This window comes from Emydura macquarii, unplaced genomic scaffold, assembly GCF_026122565.2.
Source record: "Emydura macquarii macquarii isolate MOO-44397 ecotype Brisbane River unplaced genomic scaffold, CSIRO-AGI_Emac_v2 contig_2393, whole genome shotgun sequence".
NCBI classification, from domain to species: Eukaryota; Metazoa; Chordata; order Testudines; family Chelidae; genus Emydura; species Emydura macquarii.
This window is the reverse complement of record NW_027132530.1, coordinates 353,903-379,398: the sequence shown is the minus strand read 5'-3', so window position 1 is coordinate 379,398 and position 25,496 is coordinate 353,903. Positions and strand designations below refer to the sequence as shown.

The 25,496-nt window shown below is 45.5% G+C and overlaps 1 protein-coding gene, 1 long non-coding RNA gene and 1 pseudogene across 2 annotated transcripts in view; 2 read left to right on the top strand and 1 right to left on the bottom strand.

The window, feature by feature from the left end:
• LOC137161871 (zinc finger protein ZFP2-like) overlaps positions 1 to 25,496 on the bottom strand; it is a 110,768-nt pseudogene that overhangs the window by 23,524 nt on the left and 61,748 nt on the right.
• LOC137161867 (zinc finger protein 436-like) overlaps positions 1 to 25,496 on the top strand; it is a 62,391-nt gene that overhangs the window by 12,252 nt on the left and 24,643 nt on the right. Inside the window, exon 4 of the mRNA XM_067561379.1 lies at positions 17,317 to 18,332. Within this exon, the coding sequence (XP_067417480.1) occupies positions 17,317 to 18,332 (1,016 nt within the window). The remainder of the gene's footprint in view (positions 1 to 17,316; positions 18,333 to 25,496) is intronic.
• On the top strand, positions 4,367 to 11,935 carry LOC137161876 (uncharacterized). Its single transcript, XR_010922202.1, has 3 exons — positions 4,367 to 4,579; positions 6,466 to 6,668; positions 11,703 to 11,935. It is a non-coding gene; the product is annotated as an uncharacterized lncRNA (long non-coding RNA).

Genomic DNA, 25,496 nt, shown 5'->3' with positions numbered 1-25,496 from the left:
GAATGGGGAATTACTTACAGAAAAAAGGACCCCCACATTTATCACTCTGCTGTCATTAGGCTTCTGAGATACATTGCCACCCATTTTTCCACTCTCTTCAGAGGGGACTTTTTTTTCAATGTCAGCCACAGTCATTTCCATATTTTCCTCTGATCGGTTTTCAGCACCTAATATTAGTGGCTTTTTAAATGTTTTTTAAATGGGAGATACTGTACATAGATCCTAAAAGTTTCCCTGAGATGGTTTCCAATTTAACTGTTTTACCCACAACAGTGGTAACTTTGATCATTGTTGCCAATTCAAGTCCTCATTGTGTAGCAATAATAAAAATGGATAATGATAAATAATTATCTTTGAGTCTCTTTCAGAGATTTCTTACTGCTTTTTAAGGAAGTGAATAAGACTTTATATCATGTATGTGTGTAGGGTACAGATAGAAAAAATGAATTGAATTTATATTACAAATGAATTGTCTTTCTTTACTGTCTATATAACACACACTAAAACCATGCTAATTGATTCATTCATAAAATCGCACTGTGTGCGTATTAGGAGACGCTTGGTAGAGCTGTAGCTTTCCTGCGTTCTCTGGGAAAGCTGCTCCTTTTAGTTACCACTGCCAAAGCTGTCTCCAAGTCACTGGCTGCTCATCCCTCAACTGTTTAAATAACTTGTGCTTTTATTATTATCACAGATAGAAATTGTATGTCTTTTAAGTAGCTCATTCTTTTATGGTAGCCATTAGAAATTGCCTTTAGAGTATCTGTAGTCAATATTGTGTATCTGTTCTTTAATGTCATAACTAAAGTAACTCTGTAACTCTAGTTACAATGTAATAGGACAAGCTATTAAGCAATGTCCCACGAGACTCCATATTGTAAATTTGGAACTCCATCTTGAATAATGTATTCCATTTTGTACTCTTGATGAAACTTGTTTTTAGGTGTATACTGTGTAATTTCATTTAGATGTGTGAATGAAGGGTGTGTGTGTGTGACAGGATCAGTCTTTGTCGCCACCCTGTCCTGATGAAATGCAAGTACCACCTTAACGGCTGAAGAATGCAGACAAATCCCTGAAAAGCAAGAAGAAGGATCCACCCCAGACAGAAAAGAACAAGAACAAAGTATAATCAAGACAAGATGAAGATCATGTCTGCAATTGACTGGTAATCAATGATCACAGAGGAGCCCTGAGGCAGCGTGACACAGCAGGACTCATAGACTCACATCAAAAAACCTATAAAAGAATGGGTGAGATTGTAACATTTTGGGTAACATTCTGCATAGCATCAAAGAGTGTCAGTGCGCACCCGACAGAGACCCCGCTCTCCCTTGTGCCCAGCTCCCCTGGCCAGGTAGCCACCATGAGCTGCGAACACCAGTAACAAACTCAAGCTATGATCTCAAGCAATGATCAGGACTGGTAACTATACCTAATGAACTGCAGAACATTTGGGGGGAGGGGGTGTAGGTCCTAGATATTAGCTATTCACATAATTGTGTTTTTTTCTCATAATAAATGTGGCACATTGCCTTGTCCCCCTGAATAAGATCCTGCTAGTCTTTTCTTTTACAAGTACAATGTGCAGTCTGTACTAAGAACATCCCTAATGCACTGACAATGGAAAGGATGCAAAAGTAATTTCAGTAGATGTCTCAGAGTCCAAAATTCATCTTTATGCTTTTCAAGGTGATGTACAGATTTAATTCCTTTTCCCCACTTTCTGGCAGTGCAGACATCGCCCGACCTAGTTTGGACAGAATAATATGATGACATTAACATTCATGCATGAAAATATTATTGCAAGGGAAAAGAGTTTACATTTTCACACCAAATGTAAAAATATAATTCTTTGAATTATAAATTTCAAATTTGTATTTAAATTTACAATTCAATTTTTCAGGATTTTATTTAATTACTTAGCATACCCAATCTGTGATGTCTCTTGTCATCCCTGGCCAACAGTATCTTGAGGTCAGTGCAATTCTCATTCTGACTGCTTCTTGGTGTCCGTCCCATGGACTGTCATGATTAAGGACACAATTCTGTCACAGAAGTAACGGATTGCGTGATTTTCTGGGACCACTGTAACTTTTTCTGGGGCAGGGCTGAAGCAGCTGTCAGCTGTTTGGTTGCCAGCCCCTCCGCCCCCTCTTCCCCTCAAATCCTGATCCCGTTGAAGGTCATGTTAACACTCCAAATAATCCCAGTATTGGGGGATCAGAACCATCATTTATATGCTGAAGACTCTGTTGTATTCTGTCTTTATTACATGAAAAAATATGTATTGCTTGCCTTCGAAAGAAAGGAAGGCAATCAATGCAGGTTAAGTATGGGATACATATAAAATGAGGGGATAGTGAACACTGCATTGTGGGAAGTTGATCCCACGATCACAGTCACCCCTATGCAACCTGTTTGGGCCCCAGCATGCGTTGCCAAAACATCCCAAAACAACAGTGTGGTGGGTGGTAGCGAGTTGCACATATTCATGGTACGTCATACTCTGAATCAATACAAGTGCTTCTGGTGAGTACGCACACTGTTGACATGAGTCATGCAGGCATGCACACAAGTGACATACTAACTATGGAAACTCTATGCGGACATAACTTGAGTTAACATATGTTTGTAGTGTAGATATGGCTTTTAGTATCTGACATGTTTGGGAGAGGTAATAGGAAAAGTATGAAGCTAGGCCAAGATTGACACAGGTGTTTAGACTCATGCTTTTGTGGAACTGGGCCTACTGCACCTAAAGGCTCAAGAACAAAGAGGCACATAAAAAGAACCTTATATCATTTATTTATTTATTTTTAATTTCTTGACTTGAGGGTGTATAACTCATGGTTTTTTAATTCTTGTGGCTGTCAAGCTATCTAGGGGTTGTAGATGAATGTTCATTATGTTGTGAAGGACAAAATTCTAACTGGCTTCAAAAAAGAATTAGATAAATTCCTCACGATAGGTCCATCAATGGCTATTAGCCAATATGATCAGGGATGTAACCCCATGCTCTGGATGTTGCTAAACCTCTGACTGCCCGATGCTGGGGGGATATGACAGGGGATGGATCACTCGATGATTACCTTTTCTATTCATTCCTTCTAAAGTACCTTACACTGGCCACTGTCAGAAGACAGAATACTGGGCTAGATGGACCCTGATCTGACCCACTATGGCCGTTCTTATGTTCAGCAAAAATTGCAGAAGATTTTTGCCCTTGAGAAGGATGTAATATGTATTGTAATAAAAAGACAGTACTACAAGTAATGATGTGTGAAAAAGCACTAATGGCTGGATTGAGAGACAAAATAATTGTTGCAAAAAGCATTCCCCATTGATGGATCAAATGCAAAGTTTTTACACTAGGCCAGGAAATCAATCAGTTTGGAAGGCACATGATTCAACAGAACAAATTTGTGCTATAAAAATAAGAAGAAAAAATTAGAATTCAAAATTCCAAATTAAAATCCACAGTAAAAAATCATAGGAAGTGCTATACTAGAAACACAGATGTCATTGCTAAAACTACTAGCAACAATTCACTTCTACATACTTTTCATGAGTATTTGCTATTAAAATAAAAATTAACTAGCACAACGATAACAAAGGTAAATGATGAAGCAGTAAGAGCAATAAGAGTAATAAAATATCATTTTAAAAAGCAAAAAAAACTATATTTAAAAATGGCTTAGAAGGAAGGGAGTGAAGTCCAGAGAATCACAGCAGCAGATAAGACAAATCTGTGAATTGTGTTGAGATTTTATTTAGACATAAAAGGGAATCTTTTAAATGCTCAAAATGTGTGACATGTTTTTTGTTGGGGGTGAATGTAAAATATGTCACTGAATCAAGTATCCTGCAGCACCTCCGCATGTTATAGCAGATAGAGAGGTGCTGCCCTGTCTAGCATTGGGATGCCTGTGCCTTTAAGAACTCAGCCCTGGGAACTGGGATTTAGAGGGTGCTGTGAGAGATACTGTCCTGTGAGAAGGGAAATAAAAGAGCTCCTCTGTTTCCCCCTTCCTCCCCCCATTTCTGCAAATACGGCAGGCAGCTCATCCCATCGGGATAACTATTACTGCCTCCCCCCCACCTGTGCCAGGGATTTGCCCTCAGCCCTTCACCCCTGGGCCAAATCCTGGCTCCTACCCCCACCCCGTCCCGCATTTTGCCCATCAGCCCTTCTTCTGCCCCTGCCTCCAGCTGCCTGACCCCCCCGACAGTAAAATTCCGCCCCCTGCCCATTCCCCTTTGTCCCCTTTTTAACCCTTCTAAAGAGCAGACAACAGAATCTCACTCCAAGTAAGGGCAGGTCGAGGGCAGCAGCTTCAGCAAATGTTGTTACTGCTCAGCAGCGGGTCGGGGGTTGAACTTCCCGGGTCAGAAGATGCCGCTACCTCCATGTGATCTGGGACCCGTTGCTGAGCAGCTAGTGGGGGTCTGTGCCGGGAGAGCCCTGCATTAGCGCCCCTCTGTGCCCAGCCCGGGGGGACTTTCTCCGCTGGCTGGAACCAGCCCCTGGGGCAGCCCCGGGCTCTGCCGACACCAGCTCCCGAGCCGCAGACTGCAGGTGAGGGGAGAGAGCCCGGGAAAAGTGCCGGGGCCGGGCAGGAAAGTGACTCTGCACAACCGGCCCCTCCTCGCCCCATCTCTGCTCCCGGGTGTCTGCGGGTCCCGGAGCTACTGCCCCCACGCACGGACACAGCCAGGCTCTGACCCCTTAGCGCCTGCAGGGGCCAATCCAGCCCGGGAGAGCGAAGGCCCCGGAACGGGCCAGGGACCGAGTCTCCCAATCCGAGGGGAGAGACTGGAAGGGGCAGTAGGAGCAACAGGTGGGAAGGGTTAGTCCTGCTTTGAGCAGGGAGTGGACTAGATGACCTCTTGAGGTCCCTTCCAACTCTATGATTCTATGAAGGGAAGTTCCAGGTTCCTAGCCCTGCCCAGCTCCATTTCACTCTGCACCCCAGGGCAGACTGACTTTCCTGGGACAAGGTGAGGAGCAGGAGAGGAAAAGTCAGTTCCTGGCCTTGCCTAGTCCCCTCGCTGCTGGGAGAATGTGCTGCCCTGGGGACAGTGTCATGGGAATCCCTTAAAGTGGCTTCTTTGATTCTGCTCTTTCATTATCCTTGGAGCACATAGTGACCCCGAAGTTAGTTGTTGGCTGTACAATGTCAGTTTAACAGACCTTTTCAGTTGCTTATAACATGTTCAAAGTTACTAAAAGGATCTCAGGATTTGCAAGACTGGATCAAACCTATGTTCATCTTAAGGGTTGGAAGTCTCTGGCCAGGGTTGATTTTATTTTGGGAAGTTTGTGGAGAAACACTTTGACCTGCTTTTAGAAGGGTTCAGGGAGTTGGGGTAAGTCATCAATTTCTGAACAATTCTAATATTTCCAGATTTAGGCTGGAAAATTTTTAAGTCAGATTCATTCTGCTCTGTAGTCTGTTAAAGGTCTGTTTTGACGTATGTGTGTTAGAAGAGTTGACTAAATCTCCAATGTGCATGCACACTGATTTTTTTCCATTCGGTAAGATTTGAACCTACTAACACTTAGGGCTTGTCTACACTTGCTCTTATGCTGGCAAAACTTTTATCACTCAGGGGTTTGAGAAAAACACCCCACTGAGTGACATAAACTTTGCTGGCATAAGCGCGAGTGTAGACAAGCCCTCAGGCATTCTTTTCTTTGGATGTGTACGTGGTCTCATTGACTTCATTTAATCTTTATTACTGGGTGGGGTTAACACTGTCCTCCTGCTTTCAGCCGTAGTGGAAGGTGTAGTCTAAGGTATAATATAATAATCAATGCCAGGATCTTTTAATACAGGAGTCTGGATTTAGACTTTGAAATCCATATTCTGGTACCTGAATAAATGGTCTGATTATCGTAAGTGCTGTGTACTCAGAACTGAGTCCTGGAGTTGCAGACTCGGCATTTTAAAACTCAGGCTCCATGTTGAGATACATGAATATGGATTTAAAAGCTTGAAGTTTAAGATTTATTTACCACTTTAAAGGTTTTATCTTGCTAACCCTTACATATGCATGTCTTCAAGAACAGGAGTGGTCCCACTGACTTAATTTAATTTAATTTCTGTTCGTGGGAATGTTTAACAACATCACCATGTGTTCAGTCCCAGTGGGAAGCTGAAATTAAGCGACCGGGCCAGAATCCTTAAATACAGGAGTCTGCATTTTTGGTTTCCAAATTCATGTCCACATACCTGCCTGATTATCAAAACACAAGTTACTCAGAACTGAATCCAATGTTTCAGGCTCAACATTTTTTAAACACCAGATACAAACTGGATATAGATTTAAGAGCTTGCTTAAAGCTGCTCTTTTTGAATATTTTGGCTCTAGTATTTCTCCACAATAGCAGAGTCTGGGGAGAATCAAAGTATGAAATACACTAAAAATCCTAATAATTAATTGTCTTTCTCATCCTGACAGGCTCTGAATAACATCCACATTTCTCTCCATATCATCCCATCCTCCCAGGGGATGGGGAAGGGAAATTGCTGCTGTAGAACAGGTGACCTTTCAGGAGGCTGTAGTGTATTTTACTGAACGTCAGTGAGCTGTCCTGGACCTGGGTCAGTAACACCTGTACAGGAATGCCATGCAGGATAATCGATATACTGTGACCTCACTGGGTAAGGATTCCTGTTATCTTAAGTATTGGAAGATTCGGGGGGAAGGGGAGATGTTAGCTGCTGGGTTAGCTTCTGCTCAGCCGTCTTCACTGGTTCCCCATATTTCAGGTGAATCATTCCTGATAATTCCCAGAGTCTGTGTGTGATATACTGTCCCCTCCACACCCCTCCCACAACACAGGAGATTCAGGGATATAACGATAAGGCTGTTCTTCCCATAACTAAGGGTTTTAAGAGGCACAAATTCATTATTTCACCACCCCTTTCCCAAGGCACGTCCCCCCCCCCATGGACCTCTGACCTCTCTGCAGTCTGAGAGATGGACGAGTGTCTCATGACTTGGCATTGTCTAAGTCCTCAGTGGCCAGCTTTTCAAATGTTCTTCACCTCCATCTTGCCCATGCTCTACTTCAGTCGGCTGTGTTAGCAGGAGGTGCCAGACATTCTTGATGCTCTTCCACCAGACAGGAAAGACTTGAATCAGAGTCACAGGGCTGGATCCAGTTGCTATTATGGCATCCAGGACAACCTTCTGTGCCTGATATGGTGAATACTTGGAAGGGAATAGTGTCCCTTCTGCCTGCTCCTGGCCTTTGTTGATTTCTGTGAAACGATGTTTCCTTGCATGGAGAGAGGCTGGGTTCTGGGGCTGAAGGAATATTTATGAAGTGATTTAGATGTAGTACGATTCTGTGAGGTTATCCTCTGTTACAGAATCAAGTCAATTGGGTTGGTCTTGTGGGTCAGGCACCACACTGTGACTTCAGAGCTGTGGGTTCATGTCCTGGTTGTGGCTATGGTTGCATCACACATCCCCTGGTTGAGTTTTTTAAGTCACCAAGACTGCTGTTTTCTAAAGTCCCCAAGGGACTTAGGCACCCAACCCCCATTGAGTGTGCCTGGGACCTTTGAAAGTCCCATTTTTGATCCTCTGGGCCTCAGTTCCTCCTCTGTGAAGTGAAGATAACCATGAGTATTTAAACTGAAAGCTCTCTGGGACAGGGATTGTCTCTTATACTTGATTATCTGCATTTCAACAAGACAAGAAGGTAACTCACTGGTTAGGGCTCTGACCTGCACTTCAGGAGACCTCGGTTCAGTTCTTTGCTTTGCCCCAGGCTTCCTGTGTACATTTGGGAAAGTCACATGTACTTAGATCCCCAAAAGGGACCTCGATATAAGTTTTGCCTCCCAAAGGGACTGGTATCTAACTCTGTGCTAGTGGAAGACATCTCCCTCTGTTTACAATTTACAGCCATGAACTTCCCAAGGTAAGGTCAGACTTTCCTCATGGGGAGAGGTGGAAGATTTAGGTTAGGTATTGTGAAAATATTTCTAATTATAAGGATAATTAAGCTTTGGAATAGGCTTCCACGGGACATTCTGAAAAACCCAGCAGCAGAATTTTTTAATAACTGGTTAGACAAACACCTGTGAGGGAGCATCTAGATCAGTGGTTCTCAACCTTTTTTTCCTGAGTACCACTTGGGGGGAAAAAAAAGGGGGGGGGGGACTTTCGGCGGCGGCAGGGTTACATGGGGGGAACAATGCCCTCCGCCGAAACCCTGCCACCGTTTGCCCCTTTTCGGCGGCGGGGTTTCGTGGCAGTGGGGGGGGGACTTTTGGCAGCGGATTCGGCGGCGCGGTACGGCTCGCGTACCACCCAGCCTTCTTTGAAGTACCACCGGTGGTACGCCTACCACCGGTTGAGAACCGCTGATCTAGATATAGTTGGTCCTGCCTCAGTGTGGGGGGTGGTCTAGATCAACGGTTCCCAACCTGGGGTGCAGGACCCCCTTGGGAGGGCACCAAAGATTATAGGGGGTCCATAAAGCTTCAGTAATAATGAGGTCATTTAGCCCCCCAAGCTCCACGCTGGGTGCAGCTCCCCTCCCAAGCTTTGCACCAGCCAGAGTGGAGGAGCAGTCTCCTCCCAGTCCCGCACTTGGAGCAGCCCTGGCCAACTGCCAGGGCCTGCCTTCATTATCCTCAGTCCATTAGGGACAGGAAGAGGCGAAGCCACACGGGGCGTGCAGTGGCGGCTGTGCCAGGGAAGGCATAGCTTCTTACTCAAGTAAGAGTCAGTTGTTGTTGTTGTTGTTGTTGTTTATATAATTTAGTGTTGTTATTATTAGCATTATATGTGTTTATAGGGGTTATATATGTTTATGGCCGGTGAGGGCGAGGCGAGGGGGCTGTGCGTGCGTGTTTTACCTAGTTTTAACTAGTGGGGCTTTCACTCAGAAAGGTTGGGAACCACTAGACTAGATGACCTTTCAAGCTTCCTTCCGGGCTTACATTTCTATGATTCACGGTAACTGAGTGGTTAAGGGACTCCCCTGGGATGCTGGGGACATGTCTTCAAATCCCTGCTTTGCTTAATCTGAAGCAAGGACTTCAACCTGGGTCTTTCACCAGCCTAGACGAGGGCCCTCAGTGGGCTATAGGGTCTTTCTCAATGGAGATTTAATTACTTATACAAAGAACAGCAGCATCGGTAGGATAAATGAGCACAAACCCACTGTCAAAGATTCTGTGTTCATTCCCTGTTTTGATGGCCCACTTTTTCCAATCTGGCTCTCTGTTTAAATCAGATTAGCCCAGTGGATCAGTTTAACGTAAAATGAATCATTCACCCCTTAAATTTTAGGGCTTGCAGTCTTCCTTGGTCTTCTTGTCAGTGCCCTGGAGGCAGACAGGCAAGATGCTGTTGCCCTTCTGTCATTCCAGGCTCTTCTTGCCTTCTTCCTTTACACCAGGGTTTGTCTCCATGATTGGCAGTTCTGGCAGCTGTGCTGGGGTGTGGTCAGTCCGGTTGCCTATGATCAGGGAAGGATCTCTTCTGCCTATGTTCCGTATTGGGCTTGTAAACCCCATTACACCCACCCACCTACCTCAGAACAAACACTAGCTGGTGGTTCAGGTGCTCCTCGGGATGGTAAAATAGCTGTGTTTAAGTCCCTGCTCCAAATCAGGAAATGTAGGTGTTCAAACCTGGGCCTCCCACATCCGAGATGAGTGTCCTCACCACTGGGTAAAATGGTGTGTATGCATGCACACATGTGCAGTGCCCAATCTGCCTCCCTCCCCTTCCCCCTCCCCCCCCCATCTGATGTGCAGGTGAGATAGGCAGGGGAAAATCTAGTCTGTGAAGCCTGCCAACGCTTAAACATGAGCTAGGTGCCAAGCAGCTTGTTTGTGTCAAGACTTAGGCAGTTTTGTGTGTGCCCAGTGGCAGAAATTTAGGTGCCTGCAGGGTGAGGTGGCATCTGAACAGGGTTTTTGAGGGTTTCGGTGACAACTAAATGTTGGATTTAATGCCTCAACTAGCAGATTAGAGACCTAAATCCCTTTGTAGCCTTTAATCCCGGTGCCTCTGTTCCCTGTCTGTAAAATGGGGATAATATCACCTCCCTATCTCACAGGGTGTCATTATGGTAGATACAGTAAAGTCTGGGAGGTAAGCAGATACTTTGGTAACGTGGGGGGCATAAATAATGGGTCAGTCTTGTTCAGCAAACCACCCCTATTCTGCAAAGCACTTAAGCACATGCTTAACTCCATTAAAGTCAACGGAACTCAAGCACTGAGCTTAAATGCTTTGCTCAACTGGGTGCCTGGCAGATTATGTGGATGCTGTCACTCGTCTAGAGTGTCTCCTGACTGTGAGTGCTACCTCAGGGCAGACACCCCAAACTGGTGGTGTGTTTTATAGTTAGATTTCATCAAGCCAGTAACAAATGTGAACTCCTGGATCACTGTAACAGTCTTACCATGGAGTCACAGACAGTCCCCTTAGACTCTCAAATCTGACCTTGTCACTCAGAAAATCTGGAATCAGGTTGTTCCCAGTCCCAAGAGACCAGTCACTTACTGGTCAATGGATCAGTTATCAGACAATAGCTTATCAATGGATAATCCAGATCTTACACCAAATACTATGCTGGTAGCCAATTTTATAGCAAACTAGCTAAAGATTCATTTGCTAAGAAAAGGAAATGAGAGTTATAAAAGTTTAAAGCAAGCAAAATATATGCACAGGTGACTCACTATAACAGCCTCACTATGGAGACACAGACAGTCCCCTTAGACTCTCCAGTCTGTCTTGCCACCCAGACGAACTGGACTTAGTGAAAAATGGTCCCTTGCACCAAAAATCACACCACATTCAGGTTGCTTCCAGTCCCATAAGACTAGTCAATTACCCCGGATCAATTGGTACCCTAGATCTAACACCAAAGACCACCTGTAGCCAATCCTGTTGTGATGGTTCCCTGGGGTACCGCCTGGAACTGTGGGACGGTTGTCCCCCTTTAACTCTCCAGTCTGGGCTGTCTCTCACAAAGCTATGCCAGTGACAATCAACCAGCACGCTAGGCACTTTAATCTCTCAGCCATCAGTATGTAGAGACTTGCACCAAGTGAAATTGCATGAATGCTCTCTAAACTACTTCTGAATCATACAGAGAGAGGCACCAGTAAATCACCTGAGACCCCAGCCTTGCACCCTATAAATATACCATCTTACACAGCTCAAGACTTGCTTGGATAGTGCAAGCTCATTAAGTTCATCGCTCATTAAGCTCATAGTGCAAGCTCATTAGTTCACCACTTCATCAAAGGAAAGTGGACATGCATCAGCCTTTGTAATCTGAGCTGAGATTCCCTAAGCACTTCAACCAAAAACATACTGTTTTAGGTAAAATATAAAACAGATTTATTAACTACAGAAAGATAGAGTTTAAGTGATTATAAGTGGCAGGCATAGAGATCAAAATTGGTTACATAAGAAAATAGAAACACAATCTAAATTCTAACTTTAATAGACTAAGCAAGATTTGAATCAATTGGGTTTCTCACCCTAATAGATATTAAAGGCAGCTCACAGTTCTCAATGTACAGGCTGGATTCCCTTTCCAGTCTGGGACCAGTCTCCCCAGTTCAAAGTCTTTTGTCTTTCAGGTGATCTTCTAGGTGTTGAGATGGGGGAGGAGACGGGCCAAGTGATGATGGCACTGTCCCTCTTTCTTCCAGCCGCTGGAAAGATCCTTGCAGTGACTGCCTAAACCCCATATGTGAGGGCTGCCTAAACCCCATATGTGCTGTCTCTGAGAAGTCCATTGTGGGAGAGTGGATTCTTCCTGTTGGGTCATCAACACATGTGAAAGTTGCTCCTTTGTTTCTACTGAAAGGCCAGCTTTGTGCATCTCCCAACCTCACATGTTTCAGTAACACATCTAACAGTACTTCATAGCCTCACATATGATGATAGTGCACACAATTCAACAGGATATGAATGTTCAACAAATCAAGACTTCTTAAATGATACCTCACAAGACATACTTTGTACAAAACACATCATAATCACATGACAGTGGTGAATATGGCAGTTGCGGGGTGCTGTTCTGAGGTACAGAGTGTCACACATGTAATAAACTATCTAAAGGTTTATTAACTAGGAAAAAGAAATGAATTATTGACAGGGTAAAGCAAGCAAACATACACCCAAATGAGCTATCCATCTAAATCCAAAGAGTGTCAATTCAAAGCGTCTTTCAGGGCAGACCCAGGAAGCAGTCCCTGGGGATGTATGGCTTAAGTTTAGCATCTTTGGCCCTTCAGTGTTAAGCCAGCCAAAAAGAGGCAGTTTCTCCATGTCAGGGGTTTTTATTCCCTTCCTCCAGAGTTCAAGATGATGGGATGAGTTCACGTGGGGGAGCAATCAATAAAGTCTTTTGTTCTCTGATGTTCCACAATGATTTGTATGGTATGTATGAGCCTTCTTTTGTTGGGCAGCAGATGATACCTTCTGTGGAAAACTAGTATTACAGACTTGGTGATGCTTCGCTCCTGATTGTGGGTGTTTACAATTTCAGAACAAACTCTTAAATATTACTGTATAACAGGAGATATAGATATTATAAATGAGATTAATGCATGCAGCAACATACAAGCATTTAGAATCATAGAATATTAGAGTTGGAAGGGACCTCAGGAGGTCATCTAGTCCAACCTCCTGCTCAAAGCAGGACTAACTTCAGCTATATCATCCCAGCCAGGGCTTTGTCAAGCCTCATCTTAAAAACCTCTAAAGATGGAGATTCCACCACCTCTGTAGGTAACCCATTCCAGTGCTTCACCACCCTCCTAGTGAAAAACTTTTTCCTAATGTCCAACCTAGATCTCCCCCGCTGCAACTTGAGACCGTTGCTCCTTGTTCTGTCATCTGCCACCACCGAGAACAGCCTAGCCCCATCCTCCCTGGAACCCCCTTTCAGGTAGTTAAAGGCCGCTATCAAATCCCCCCTCATTCTTCTCTTTTGCAGACTAAACAAGCCCAGTTCCCTCAGCCTCTCCTCATAAGTCCTGTGCTCCAGGCCCCTAATCATTTTTGTTGCCCTCCGCTGTACTCTCTCCAACTTGTCTACATCCTTTTTGTAGTGGGGGACCCAAAACTGGACACAATATTCTAAATGCAGCCTCACCAATGCCGAATAGAGGGGAATAATCACTTCCCGCGTCCTGCTGGCAATGCCCCTCCTAATGCAGCCCAATATGCTATTAGCCTTCTTGACAACCATGGCACACTGCTGACTCATATCCAGCTTTTTATCCACAGTTACCCCCAGGTCCTCTTCTGCAGAACTGCTGCCTAGCTCGTCGGTCCCCAGTCTATAGCTGTGCATGGGATTCTTCCTTCCTAAGTGGAGGACTCTGCACTTTTCTTTGTTGAACCTCGTTAGATTTCTTTTGGCCCAATCCTCCAGTTTGTGTAGGTCACTCTGTATCCTATTCCTACCTTCCAGGGTATCTACCACTCCTCCCAGCTTAGTGTCATCCGCAAACTTGCTGAGGGTGCAATCTATCCCATCCTCCAGATCATTAATGAAGATGTTGAACAAAACCGGCCCCAGAACCGACCCCTGGGGCACTCCGCTTGTGACCGGTTGCCAGCTAGACACGGAGCCATTGATCGCTACTCGTTGAGCCCTATGCTCTAGCCAGTTCTCTATCCATTTTATAGTCCATTCATCCAACCCATACTTCTTTAACTTGCTGATAAGAATACTGTGAGAGACCGTATCAAAAGCTTTGCTAAAGTCAAGGTATATCACATCCACCACCTTCCCTACATCCACAGAGCCAGTCACCTCATCATAGAAAGCAATCAGGTTGGTCAGGCATGACTTTCCCTTGGTGAATCCATGTTGACTGTTCCTGATCACCCTCCTCTCTTCCAAGTGCCTTAAAATGGATTCCTTAAGGACCTACTCCATGATTTTTCCAGGGATTGAAGTGAGGCTGACCGGTCTGTAGTTCCCTGGATCCTCTTTCCTCCGTTTTTTGAAGATGGGCACTATATTTGCTTTTTTCCAGTCCTCAGGGACCTCCCCCTGTTGCCACGAGCTTTCAAAGATAATAGCCAATGGCTCTGAAATCACCTCAGCAAATTCCCTCAGCACTCTCGGGTGCATTGCATCCGGCTCCATGGACTTGTGTATGTCCAATCCTTCTAAATAGTCTTGGACCTGTTCCTTCAGCACTGCGGGATGTTCGCCTCCTTCCCATTCTGTGCCACCCAGTACAGTAGTCTGGGATCTGATCTTGTCTGTGAAGACAGAGGCAAAAAAGGCATTGAGTACCTCAGCTTTCTCCACATCCTCCGTCACTAGGTCGCCTCCCTCATTCTCTAAGGGGCCCACACTTCCCCTAATCTTCCTCTTGTTGGCAACATACCTGTAGAAACCCTTCTTGTTCCCCTTCACATCCCTTGCTAGCTGCAACTCCAATTGCTCTTTGGCCTTCCTGATTTCATTCCTGCATGTTCGAGCAGTGTTTTTATAATCCTCCCTAGTCATCTGACGAAGCTTCCACCTCTTGTAAGCTTCTTTTTTGCGTTTAAGTTCGCCAAGGACATCTTTGTTAAGCCAAGCTAGACGCCTACCGTATTTGCTATTCTTTCTGCACATCGGGATGGTTTGCTCCTGTGCCCTCAATAAGGTTTCTTTAAAATACAGCCAGCTCTCTTGGATTCTTTTCCCCCTCAAATTAGCCTCCCAGGGAATCCTGCCCATCAGTTCCCTGAGGGAGTCAAAGTCCGCTTTTCTGAAGTCCATGGTCCGTATCCTGCTGTTCTCCTTTCTTCCTTTTGTCAGGATCCTGAACTCGACCATCTCATGGTCACTGCTGCCTAGGTTGCCACCCACTTCTACTTCCCCTACCAAATCTTCCCTGTTTGTGAGCAGCAGGTCAAGAGAAGCACAGCCCCTAGTTGGTTGCTCCAGCACTTGCACCAGGAAATTGTCTGCGACACCCTCCAAAAACTTCCTGGATTGTTTGTGCTCTGCTGTATTGCTCTTCCAGCAGATGTCAGGGTGATTGAAGTCTCCCATGAGAACCAGGTCCTGTGAACTGGAAACTTTCCCTAGTTGAGTAAAGAAAGCCTCATCTACCTCATCCTCCTGGTCTGGTGGTCTGTAACAGACACCCACCACGACATCACCCTTATTGTTCTTGCTTCTAAGCTTAACCCAGAGACACTCAACTGACTTATCTCCAGTTTCATACTGGAGCTCAGAGCAGTCATAGTGCTCTCTTACATACAGTGCAACTCCTCCCCCCTTTCGCCCCGCCTGTCCTTCCTGAACAGTTTATACCCATCCATGACAGTGCTCCAATCGTGAGAGTTATTCCACCAAGTCTCAGTTATTCCAATCATGTCGTAGTTTCTTGACTGTGCCAGGACTTCCAGTTCCTCCTGCTTGTTTCCCAGGCTTCTTGCATTTGTGTACAGGCACTTGAGATAAGTAGCCGACTGGCCTACTTTCACAGTATGAATCGGGAGGCCTCCCCTGCTGCACCCTCCTCCTCCTGCTTCCTTGTGGTGTCCCTCTTCCCCACTTACCTTCGGGCTTAGGTCCCTGTCCCCCGTCGAAACTAGTTTAAAGCCCTCCTCACTAGGTTAGCCAGCCTGTCTGTGAATGTAAACACTAAATACATTTTTATAAGACCAATACCTATTTTGAGCAAAACTAACATACAGGTGACCTACTCTGTTCTCCAGCTATGAGGTTGTCTGTTCTTAGCTAATGCCTGCAGCCTGGGCAAGAGCTGACATCTGGCCTGCCAGTGTCACAGATGCTGTTGCTGGGATTTGTGTGGAAGGAGCCGTTGAGCCCAGGTGGGAGGAGAATGGATCTTCCTCCACCAGAGTTATCCTTTCTGGGTCTGTGGTATGTGGAACAGGCTAAGGAAGTGAGGAGACCCAGCACAAGACCTACAGTGTCCACCAGCCAGACATCTGTAATGGCAGAAAGGGTCTCATGGGTGATGGTAAAGGGCTGATTGTCCACAGACCAGCAAGGGGATGGGCCCTAGTGCTAGTCCATCATGACCCCTTGAAAAGACGCTCTTTCCTCTGTGCACTGGACTGGGGGCAGGTTTCTAGTGATCTTCTTTCCAGGCCCTGGGTCGTGTTTCCTCTGTTTATTTCTTAACAAATTGTATTAGCGTGGTACCTAGAGGCCCCAGTCAGGGACCACAGCCCTGTTGTGCTGGATGCTACATAGACCCATAGTGAGAGACAATCCCCATCCCAAAGAGCTCATAATTTCAGTAATATCTTCCAGTTGTGGCCTATGTTGGGGAAGGACATGGGTGTGCATTGAGGAAAGAGGGCAGGGGATAATTGACAGTGATGGAGACAGAGCTTGAGTGTAGCAACTCAGCTCAGCACTCATTGGAAATAAGTCAGGACCATTCCCTGTGTAGAGTGCATGAACCATTGCTCCAAACCAGTGTGTCATGCAAAATGGTGGAATTTATAGCCCAGCCCCTGTACGGTGAGGAGAAGAGAGGAAGGAGCCTCTCTGAGTGGACTACTCAGATCCTGAGTCAGAAAGCAGTAGCAGCCTTGACCTCAACAAGATCGGCACTTTTTTTCCTTGCACCCCAAGCAGAATTTCTGATTTCCAAGCCTGACGCAATCTCCCAGCTGGAGCAAGAGGAGGAGCTGTGGTTCCCTGATCTCCAGGGCTCTGAGGAAAGGGAGATCCCGAAATACTCCCACATAGGTGATTAAATTCACCAGGAAACAAATTATTATGTTCTCATGGCAGACATCATTCATTGCTTTTCAACAGTTCTGTCTGACCTGATGTATTTTCCCTTCATTAATATTTGGAGGGATGAGGAGAGAGAATTGATCCCCTCCTCTCTCCCTTCTGGTGGAGGATTTGGGGGGAGATTGAGATCCTAATATTTCAATCTTCACAGAATGTATTTTGATTTGTTCCCACATTTCCCTTCCCCTTACACAGGTTTCCTCCCCCCACCCCCAGCTCTGAGAATGACTCCTGTCTGGATTCTCTCTCTGTCCCAGCAGGTGATGGGATGATGAGTAAGAACAAGGAAGAGAATCATCAGCAGGAAGGTCCTGAGCAAGTGGAACCTCATTGGATGGTAACAGAAAGATCTGAAAGGGATGTTTCTCTGAGACCTGAGCAGTCAGAAATCTGTGTATATCAGTGCAGGCCAGAGAGACAGCAGGGAAACCACCCAGAGGAAAAAGAGGTTAAATCCATTGACAAGATCAGAGGGGTCAAGAAAAGCAAAGACACTGTTCAACAGAGAAACCCCACTGGAAAGGGACCCTACATGTGTGGTGACTGTGGGAAAAGCTTTTCTTGGAGATCAGTCCTCATTATTCACCAGAGAATCCATACAGGAGAGAAACCTTATAAGTGCTCTGACTGTGACAAAAACTTCAGCCAGCGCTCAAACCTTATTGCACATTATAAAATACACACAGTAGAGAAACTCTACAAATGCAGTAAGTGTGGGGAAAGCTTCAGTCTCAGCTCAGACCTGAGTACACATCATATAATCCACATGGGGGAGAGATCTTTCAAATGCAGTGAGTGTGGGAAAACCTTCAGCCAGAGATCCCACCTTATTGTGCATCAGAGAATCCACACAGGAGAAAGACCCTATAAGTGTCCTGAATGTGGAAAAAGCTTCAATAGCAGCTCATCCGTTGTTAGACATGAGAGAATTCACACTGGAGAGAGGCCTTATAAATGCCATGAATGTGGGAAAAGCTTCAGTCGGAGCTCACACCTTCTTACCCATCAGAGAACCCACACAGGAGAGACTCCCTATGCATGCTCCGAGTGTGGGAAAAACTTCTGCCAGAGGTCACATCTTATTGCGCACCAGAGAATTCACATGGGAGAGAACTCCTATAAATGCCCTGACTGTGGGGAAAGCTTCAGTCTCACCTCAGACCTCACTAAACACCAGAGAATCCACCTGAGGAAGAAACCCTATACGTGCCCTGAATGTGGGAGAAATTTCAATTGCAGATCTTCTGCTGTTAGACATCAGAGAACTCACACAGGAGAGAAGCCTCATGAATGCCTCGACTGTGGGAAAAGCTTCAGTCAGAGTTGGCACCTTATTTCACACCAGAGAATCCATACAGGAGAGAGGCCCCACACATGCACTGAATATAGGAAAAGCTTCTGCCAAAGTTCAAACCTAATTTCACACCAAAGAACCCACATGGGAGAGAGCTCCTATAAATGCCATGAATGTGAGAAAAGCTTTGATCAGAAATCAAACCTTATTAAACACCAGAGACTCCACAGAGGAGAGAAACCCCATGTATGTCCAGGAAATGCTTTGGTCAGTGCTCACACTTTATTTCCCCTTAGAGAAGCCACACAGGAGACAAACCCTAGGAATGCCCTGAGTGCAGGAAAAACTTTGGCAGATCCTGTAAATGCCTGAGCTGACAGGAAAGCTTCTGGTACAGTTCAGACCTCATTAAACATCAGAGAGAGATTCTGAATGTATCCTGACTAGGTCTGGGTGAAGGGAATAACATCTTTGCCACTTCCCAGGAATCTCAGAGGAGTGGCCAGGTAGTAAGGATATGCAGTAGTTATTAAAGCAAAGAATTAAATCACCTTCCTGGATCACAGCTGTGCAGAGCAAGAGGCTGGGATAAGATTCTCATCTTGTGATTAGGGATGTAAAGTATCAAACGGTAAACCAGTAAGTATTAGTCTTACTGTTTACAAATTGCATTAACCATTAGCCGTTCGCTGCATGGGGTGGCCAGCTGTGCACTTGGGGGGTGAGTGGGTGTGACCTGTCCGTGCCTAGGGTATCCACCTGAAAATGCCAAGGTCAGGGCAGCCTGTAAAAGGAGAGCAGATTCTCCCAGCACCGGTGGGTGACACTGAAGCCAGGCTTCCCAATCAGCCACAAACAGTGTTTCTGATTCCCCACACTGGTTATCAAGAAGCTAAAACAAAATACACACAGCCCCTTTACTGCATTTCAGTCTCTGGCTCCCAGTCAGCCACTAGGTCCAGTAAAGAGACCAGTTATTTAAACTCTATGCTCTTTACCAAAAAGGTTTCTCCTGACCCCAAAGGGTCAGCCACATTACCAGATCAATATAAGTTTAGATCTTACCCAAAATACCACACTGCCAGCCAATCCTTTAGTAACTAAAAGTAAAGGTTTATTATAAAAAGAAAGATACAAACTATAAGTGAAATGTTAAAGGATTAAAGCAATCAGACAAATATATTTGATTTGAAAGTCCATATATATCAGGTTTCTAATAGAATTGTTGAGTTTGCAGGCTTGTATAATCCCTCTGGTGTACATCCAGTAGCTGGATGGGTCTCAGTCCTTTGTTTCACAGCTTCAGTTCAGTTGTAAATGAGTTGATCCAGAGGTAGGCTGGAGACTAAAGACAAAATGGATGTCATGCAGCTGCCTTTTATGTCCCTGGCCTTGGCCATGCTGCTTGTGGAATTTTACAGGAATAAAATGGAGTCCAGAGTCACATGAGTAAGTCCAGGTGCCTCATCAGGTATGCCAAAGTAACCCCTAAGCTGCCAAGGCTCACTCCTACACATGCGCAAGCATATTTCCCAGCCCTCTGCTCCCCCATCGTCCCTCCCTCCCTGCAACACCATGTCCCCACTGTCTTGCTGGATGGATGGGGGGGGGGCATTTATTATGTTATTTAACATCAATACATCAGAATCATAATAAATGCCCCCCCCCCCATCCATCCAGCAAGACAGTGGGGACATGGTGTTGCAGGGAGGGAGGGACGATGGGGGAGCAGAGGGCTGGGAAATATGCTTGCGCATGTGTAGGAGTGAGCCTTGGCAGCTTAGGGGTTACTTTGGTGCCAGCACCGCAACAGTGCCAGCGTGAACAGCAGTGAGCCAGGCAGCAGCTGAGGTGCGCCCAGGTGAAGGGTCTGGGGGGATCGGGCGGGCATAGGAGGTGTGTCTGGTCCTAGGGCAGGGCCAGGAGCACAGCGGGGGGCTGATGGGCATGGCGTGGAGTACCTTATTGTCCCCTTCTGTGGGCTGGGGGACAGAGGGCTCCAGGAGCGGTGGCGTCCCAGATCTGGAGGTCCTGCTCCTGGGCGATCGGCGGGCTCCGGGAGTGGTGGCGTCCCGGCTCTGGAGGGCCTGCTATGGGTCGATCAGCGGACTCCGGGGGAATTGTCATCCCGGCTCTGGAGGGCTCATTCTGGGGTGATTGGTGGACTCCGGGAGTGGCAACAGGCTCCACCCTGCCTTATTGCCCCCTCCTGCAGGCTGAGGGGCAGCGGACTCCAGGGACGATTGGAGGGGCCAGGGCCCCATGCGGTGGTGGGGCCAAGGCGCGTTGGACTGTCCCCATCCAGCTCCCAGGCGGCCCCCGCAACCTCCCTGGGGATGTAAAATACCATAGTGGTTAACCATTTAAACTAGGGGTGTCAAACTCATTTGCTATGGCGGGCCAGATTTGAACTGAATGTACTTCAAGTGGGCCATACATACCATAAATCAAAATACTAGGCACTTTTGGAGCGCTGTGTTGCGTGCACACAGTGCTCCACACGCTGCCGCCAGACTACACAGATCTCGTGCCAGTGCGCGACGCTGCGAAATCTCATGGTGTCGTACTCTCTGGCGGAAGCGTGCACCACCGTGAGATCTCGTGGCACTGTACCCTTTGACGGCAGTGCACGCCGCCACCAGAGAGTACAACGCCGCGAGATGTCGCGGCAGCGCTCGCTGCTGCCAGGGGCCAGACCAAAAAGGTTGGCAGGCCGTATCTGGCCCACAGGCCGGATGTTTGACACCCCTCATTTAAATAGTTGTTTTCCTAAATGATATTTTACATCCCCACTTGTGATAGAATTTAACTGTCACTACTTGAGAAGCTCTGATTGTCCTCTGCTCAGCTCCTACATGTAAGTTGGCTGCCATTCTGCTGGAAGGAAGGAGGAACAGGGAGGAATTAAGTTGATCCAAGTTTCCCAAACACTCAGATTCTTTTATCTGGAGAGAGCAAGAGTGTGACAGTTGATTTCAGGGGTTGAGATGGGCCTCCAGGAAAGTCTCTCTAAGGATTTATTTTTCACTCTGTATTCCATCAGCTGTAAATAATGGGGGTTGTGCTTTTTATTTCTTGTATTTCTTATTAATTCGTAGACCTAGAAGTTTTAACTAGATATCTGAGCTACTGATAATTATAATAGTTATGTACTTACACTGTCATGGGTGTGAAGTTTACATTTTGATACAAGTCTTGTGATGAGGAGGTCACCTCCCTGACCCAGTTATTTGTGCCCATTCCACAGGATGGGGGAACTAATCCTTCTAAATTAATGGCTTGTATACATAGGGAGCATTATTATGCAGCCTTTTGACGTTTTGGCATGTAAAGTGCAATATGCAAGCCACACTAATAGTTTGCATGGAGGATGCCTATGCCCTCTTTCAATCTGCATCATTGTGTACCCACAGAAGTGGATTGTTGCATACTAACTATATGTCATTCTTGGAGGGTATCCTCTGTTTCACTGCAATTTGCGTTCTGAAATTTTTCTTGCTGTGCATTGAGGAATGCATAGCAGAAGCCAGGCAGGTTCACATTTTAATAAATAAATAAGCAAGCAAGCAACCCCATGATTCCATTGTCTCCATCCAGTGATTCCTTTCTGGGCAGTCTAGTGTCATTTTCAAACTCCTGTCAGTCATTATGGACCCAGCAATGCTCTGTGTTGCTATGCTGGTATCTGTGAACATGCAGAGACTGCTTGGGCTGTATTTCAGCATTCAAACACAGATTGGTTTTGGGTTTTGGACTTTGCACACCCTACCAACAAACAGATGATGTGGCAGCAGCAGCGTCTCCTCCAGCAGCAGTAGGAGCTTCAGCAGTGGGGGAGGAAATAGGACAAGGATGAAGAAGAGGATAACACCAAATAACTGCTTTTACAGGAGCTTTTTCTGGAGCAGCTCCTCGCTATACAGATCCATTTCTGGACTTGGGTAACCAGCATCAATTGGTGGGAAAGGATCATTCTGCAGACCTGGGATGACCAGTAGTGATGGGAGAATTTCTGGATGGCAAAGACAACCTTTATTGAGATCTATGCTGAGCTAGCCCCAGAGCTGCAGTGTGCCACCATGTAGTTTCCTGTACCTCAGGAGAAGTGGATCACCATTGCCACCTAGAAGTTGGCCACCCTTGAATGCCACCAGTCCATGACCAACCAGTTCAGCATATGAATACTGTTGGGGCCATTGTCATGCAGATGTCTGGTGCCATGCATAAAGTACTGTTGCACTGCATTATAAAGATTGGTAATGCTCAGAAGATTATTGACAGCTTTGTATGCATGGGGTTCCCAAACTGTATTGGGGCAATTGATGGAACCCATGTGCATATTACTTGCCCCATCATCACCAAGCTCAGAATTTATTAACAAAAAGGAGTATTACTCCTTAGTGCTTCAAAGGTTGGTTGATTACAGTGGCAGGATTACAAATATAAATGTCCATCATGGACCTTCCCAAACCATCCTGTTTCCCTGGTTCATGTAACCATTCACAGGCTACCTGGGCAGAAGGAAGGAATTGTTTAACTATGGCCTCAGTAGTTGCTAACTGACAATGGTATGTGCATTAGGCCATTTGAAAAGGAGGTGGTGCTGTTGGTGGAATAGGTTGGAAGGTGCAGGGAAAAATGTGCCTAAGATTATAGTTGCATGTTGTATTTTGCAGAATATTTGTGAGCGTATGGGAGAAAACCATTTTGAGTGGGAGGCTGAGGTGCAGAGACTTGCTTGGAAGTTTGAGAAGCCAGCAAGGCATCCAATGGAGAACGGAAATAGCCAGAGCTAGTCGGTCAGGGATGCTTATTGCTGTTCCTTTGAGTCTCATGCCTAAAATGTGCAACTGTACATCCAGCTGTTAACCTGGAGGGAGGAAGATGGGAATGGATTGTGAGCAGTGCAGTTTTCCAGGTGATATAAATGGCATATTATAACATTCCTTATGTTGCCTTCTCTCTGTGCCTTGATACTTTTGTAAAACTCCATAAGTTATTTATAATATATGGATTTTCTGTGTAAAATGCATTAATGACTCTTTATGAATGATTTTTTACCAGCTTATAATAAAACAACAATTTATTATATAACAACCAGAGATAAACTTTAACTAAAATAATAATGAAACAAAAATTCAAAGTGACACAGTGCAGTGGAGGGCAGAATCCAATAGGACTTCAAGTCACAGGTCAGTACACACTTTGCCTCTGCCTATTCTTGTTCTTTGGCCTTCTGGTTTCAAAGTGATTGGGGTGTTAGATGTCTCAACAGAGCTGGGCTCCTAAGAGCAGTTGTTCTCACTGCCCTGAGTGTTACCTGACCAACTGGAATCTGATATTAGTGTGTTCGGGGGTTGACACGACACTCATTCGATAATGACAGAAAGGCTTTAATTATTACACTTATAAAATGAGCCCCCAAACCAAAACTCCAATATATATTAGCTGCAAAAGCAATTTTCCTCACCAATGCAGGCAAGAGGCGGTGGTTTCAATTCTTGACAGCTTCTCTGAGAGCTTGGATCCATAGTTTCAGAAGAAAGCTGGGTATGATGACAGTTCTGTGTCTGGAATGATTTCTCAGTCTTGAAGCACACGTGAGCTTCCCTCTTTATACTTTTAAGTTTAGTGTTTTCAAAGCATTTTTGGTAATTGCATGGGAGAACAAAGGAAATCCAAACAAAAACAACATGGGAAAGACCTACGTGTGTTTGCTCAGTTCAGAAGATGTTAGCTACCTGGATTTTGTTTAGTCAGCAATCCAGCATTAGTCTATCACAAAATTCCACCCTTTCCTAATAAAAGAGGGTTGGCGTTTGCTGAGATGAAAATTGAATAATACCTCTGGTGGCCCCCATCAGAAGATAGGATCATAAGGAAACCTTGAAAATACGAAGTCACTGAGGTATAGATGAGTAAATTACAGAAAATAATTTCATTAGAGACTGGTGAGTCAAAAGGGGTCATTAATCATAGGAACAGCAGTTACCCTGATGACATACCAGACATGCTTAAAGAAGAAAAACAGCACATGTGATGCAATAATAAGCAATCGCTTCCTTTCAAAAAGGATTTCCAGCCACCACCATGCTTTTGCAATGTGCATCTTATTAGTAATATTTGGTAGCTTAATTTTATAAGTAGGCCCAGACGAGCTTGAATTTCACTGAGCTTGGTTCTGAGAAGGGAATAGCCTGTGGGAGCATAGCTTTTGGGTTCAGTGGGGAGCAAATTCTGTTGTTCCTAGTACCCTGTATTGTCCAGGGACTGAAGAACACAGCTGGGTTGTGATTTAGAGTACTGCATTGTCTGCTGCCTGTAGCTCTCATTGATAAGGAAACTGTACATTTATCACATTCATAATGTGTATTGATAAGCACACACCTCCTATTTATTGATTAGCACAGGTTCTGTCTCAAAATGTGCTACAGAGAAGTTTATCTTTGGTTACATTGGTGGGTGTGTGTGTGAGAGAGAGAGAGAGAGAGAGAAAGAGAGAGAGAGAGACACTTGTGAAGCAAAAAGGATTCTTTCCCCAAGAATCAGGCAGCACAAATAATACTGAAGGGGTTTATTCATGGCACCGGGAAGACTGCCTTAAACAGTTTCAAATTCATGTTGTTACAGGAGATGCTTATATACGGTTTTTATCACTTAAACAATCTACTTACATTTCTTCTATCTATTCACTTACGAATTCACTTGCGGATGACACTAAGCTGGGGGGAGTGGTAGATACCCTGGAAGGTAGGGATAGGATACAGAATGACCTAAACAAACTGGAGGATTGGGCCAAAAGAAATCTAATGAGGTTCAACAAGGACAAATGCAGAGTCCTCCACTTAGGAAGGAAGAATCCCATGCACAGCTATAGACTGGGGACCGACGAGCTAGGCAGCAGTTCTGCAGAAAAGGACCTGTGGGTAACCGTGGATAAAAAGCTGGATATGAGTCAGCAGTGTGCCCTGGTTGTCAAGAAGGCTAATAGCATATTGGGCTGCATTAGGAGGGGCATTGCCAGCAGGACGCGGGAAGTGATTATTCCCCTCTATTCGGCATTGGTGAGGCCGCATTTAGAATATTGTGTCCAGTTTTGGGCCCCCCACTACAAAAAGGATGTGGACAAGTTGGAGAGAGTACAGCGGAGGGCAACAAAAATGATTAGGGGGCTGGAGCACAGGACTTATGAGGAGAGGCTGAGGGTACTGGGCTTGTTTAGTCTGCAAAAGAGAAGAATGAGGGGGGATTTGATAGCGGCCTTTAACTACCTGAAAGGGGGTTCCAGGGAGGATGGGGCTAGGCTGTTCTCGGTGGTGGCAGATGACAGAACAAGGAGCAACGGCCTCAAGTTGCAGGGCGGGAGGTCTAGGTTGGATATTAGGAAAAAGTTTTTCACTAGGAGGGTGG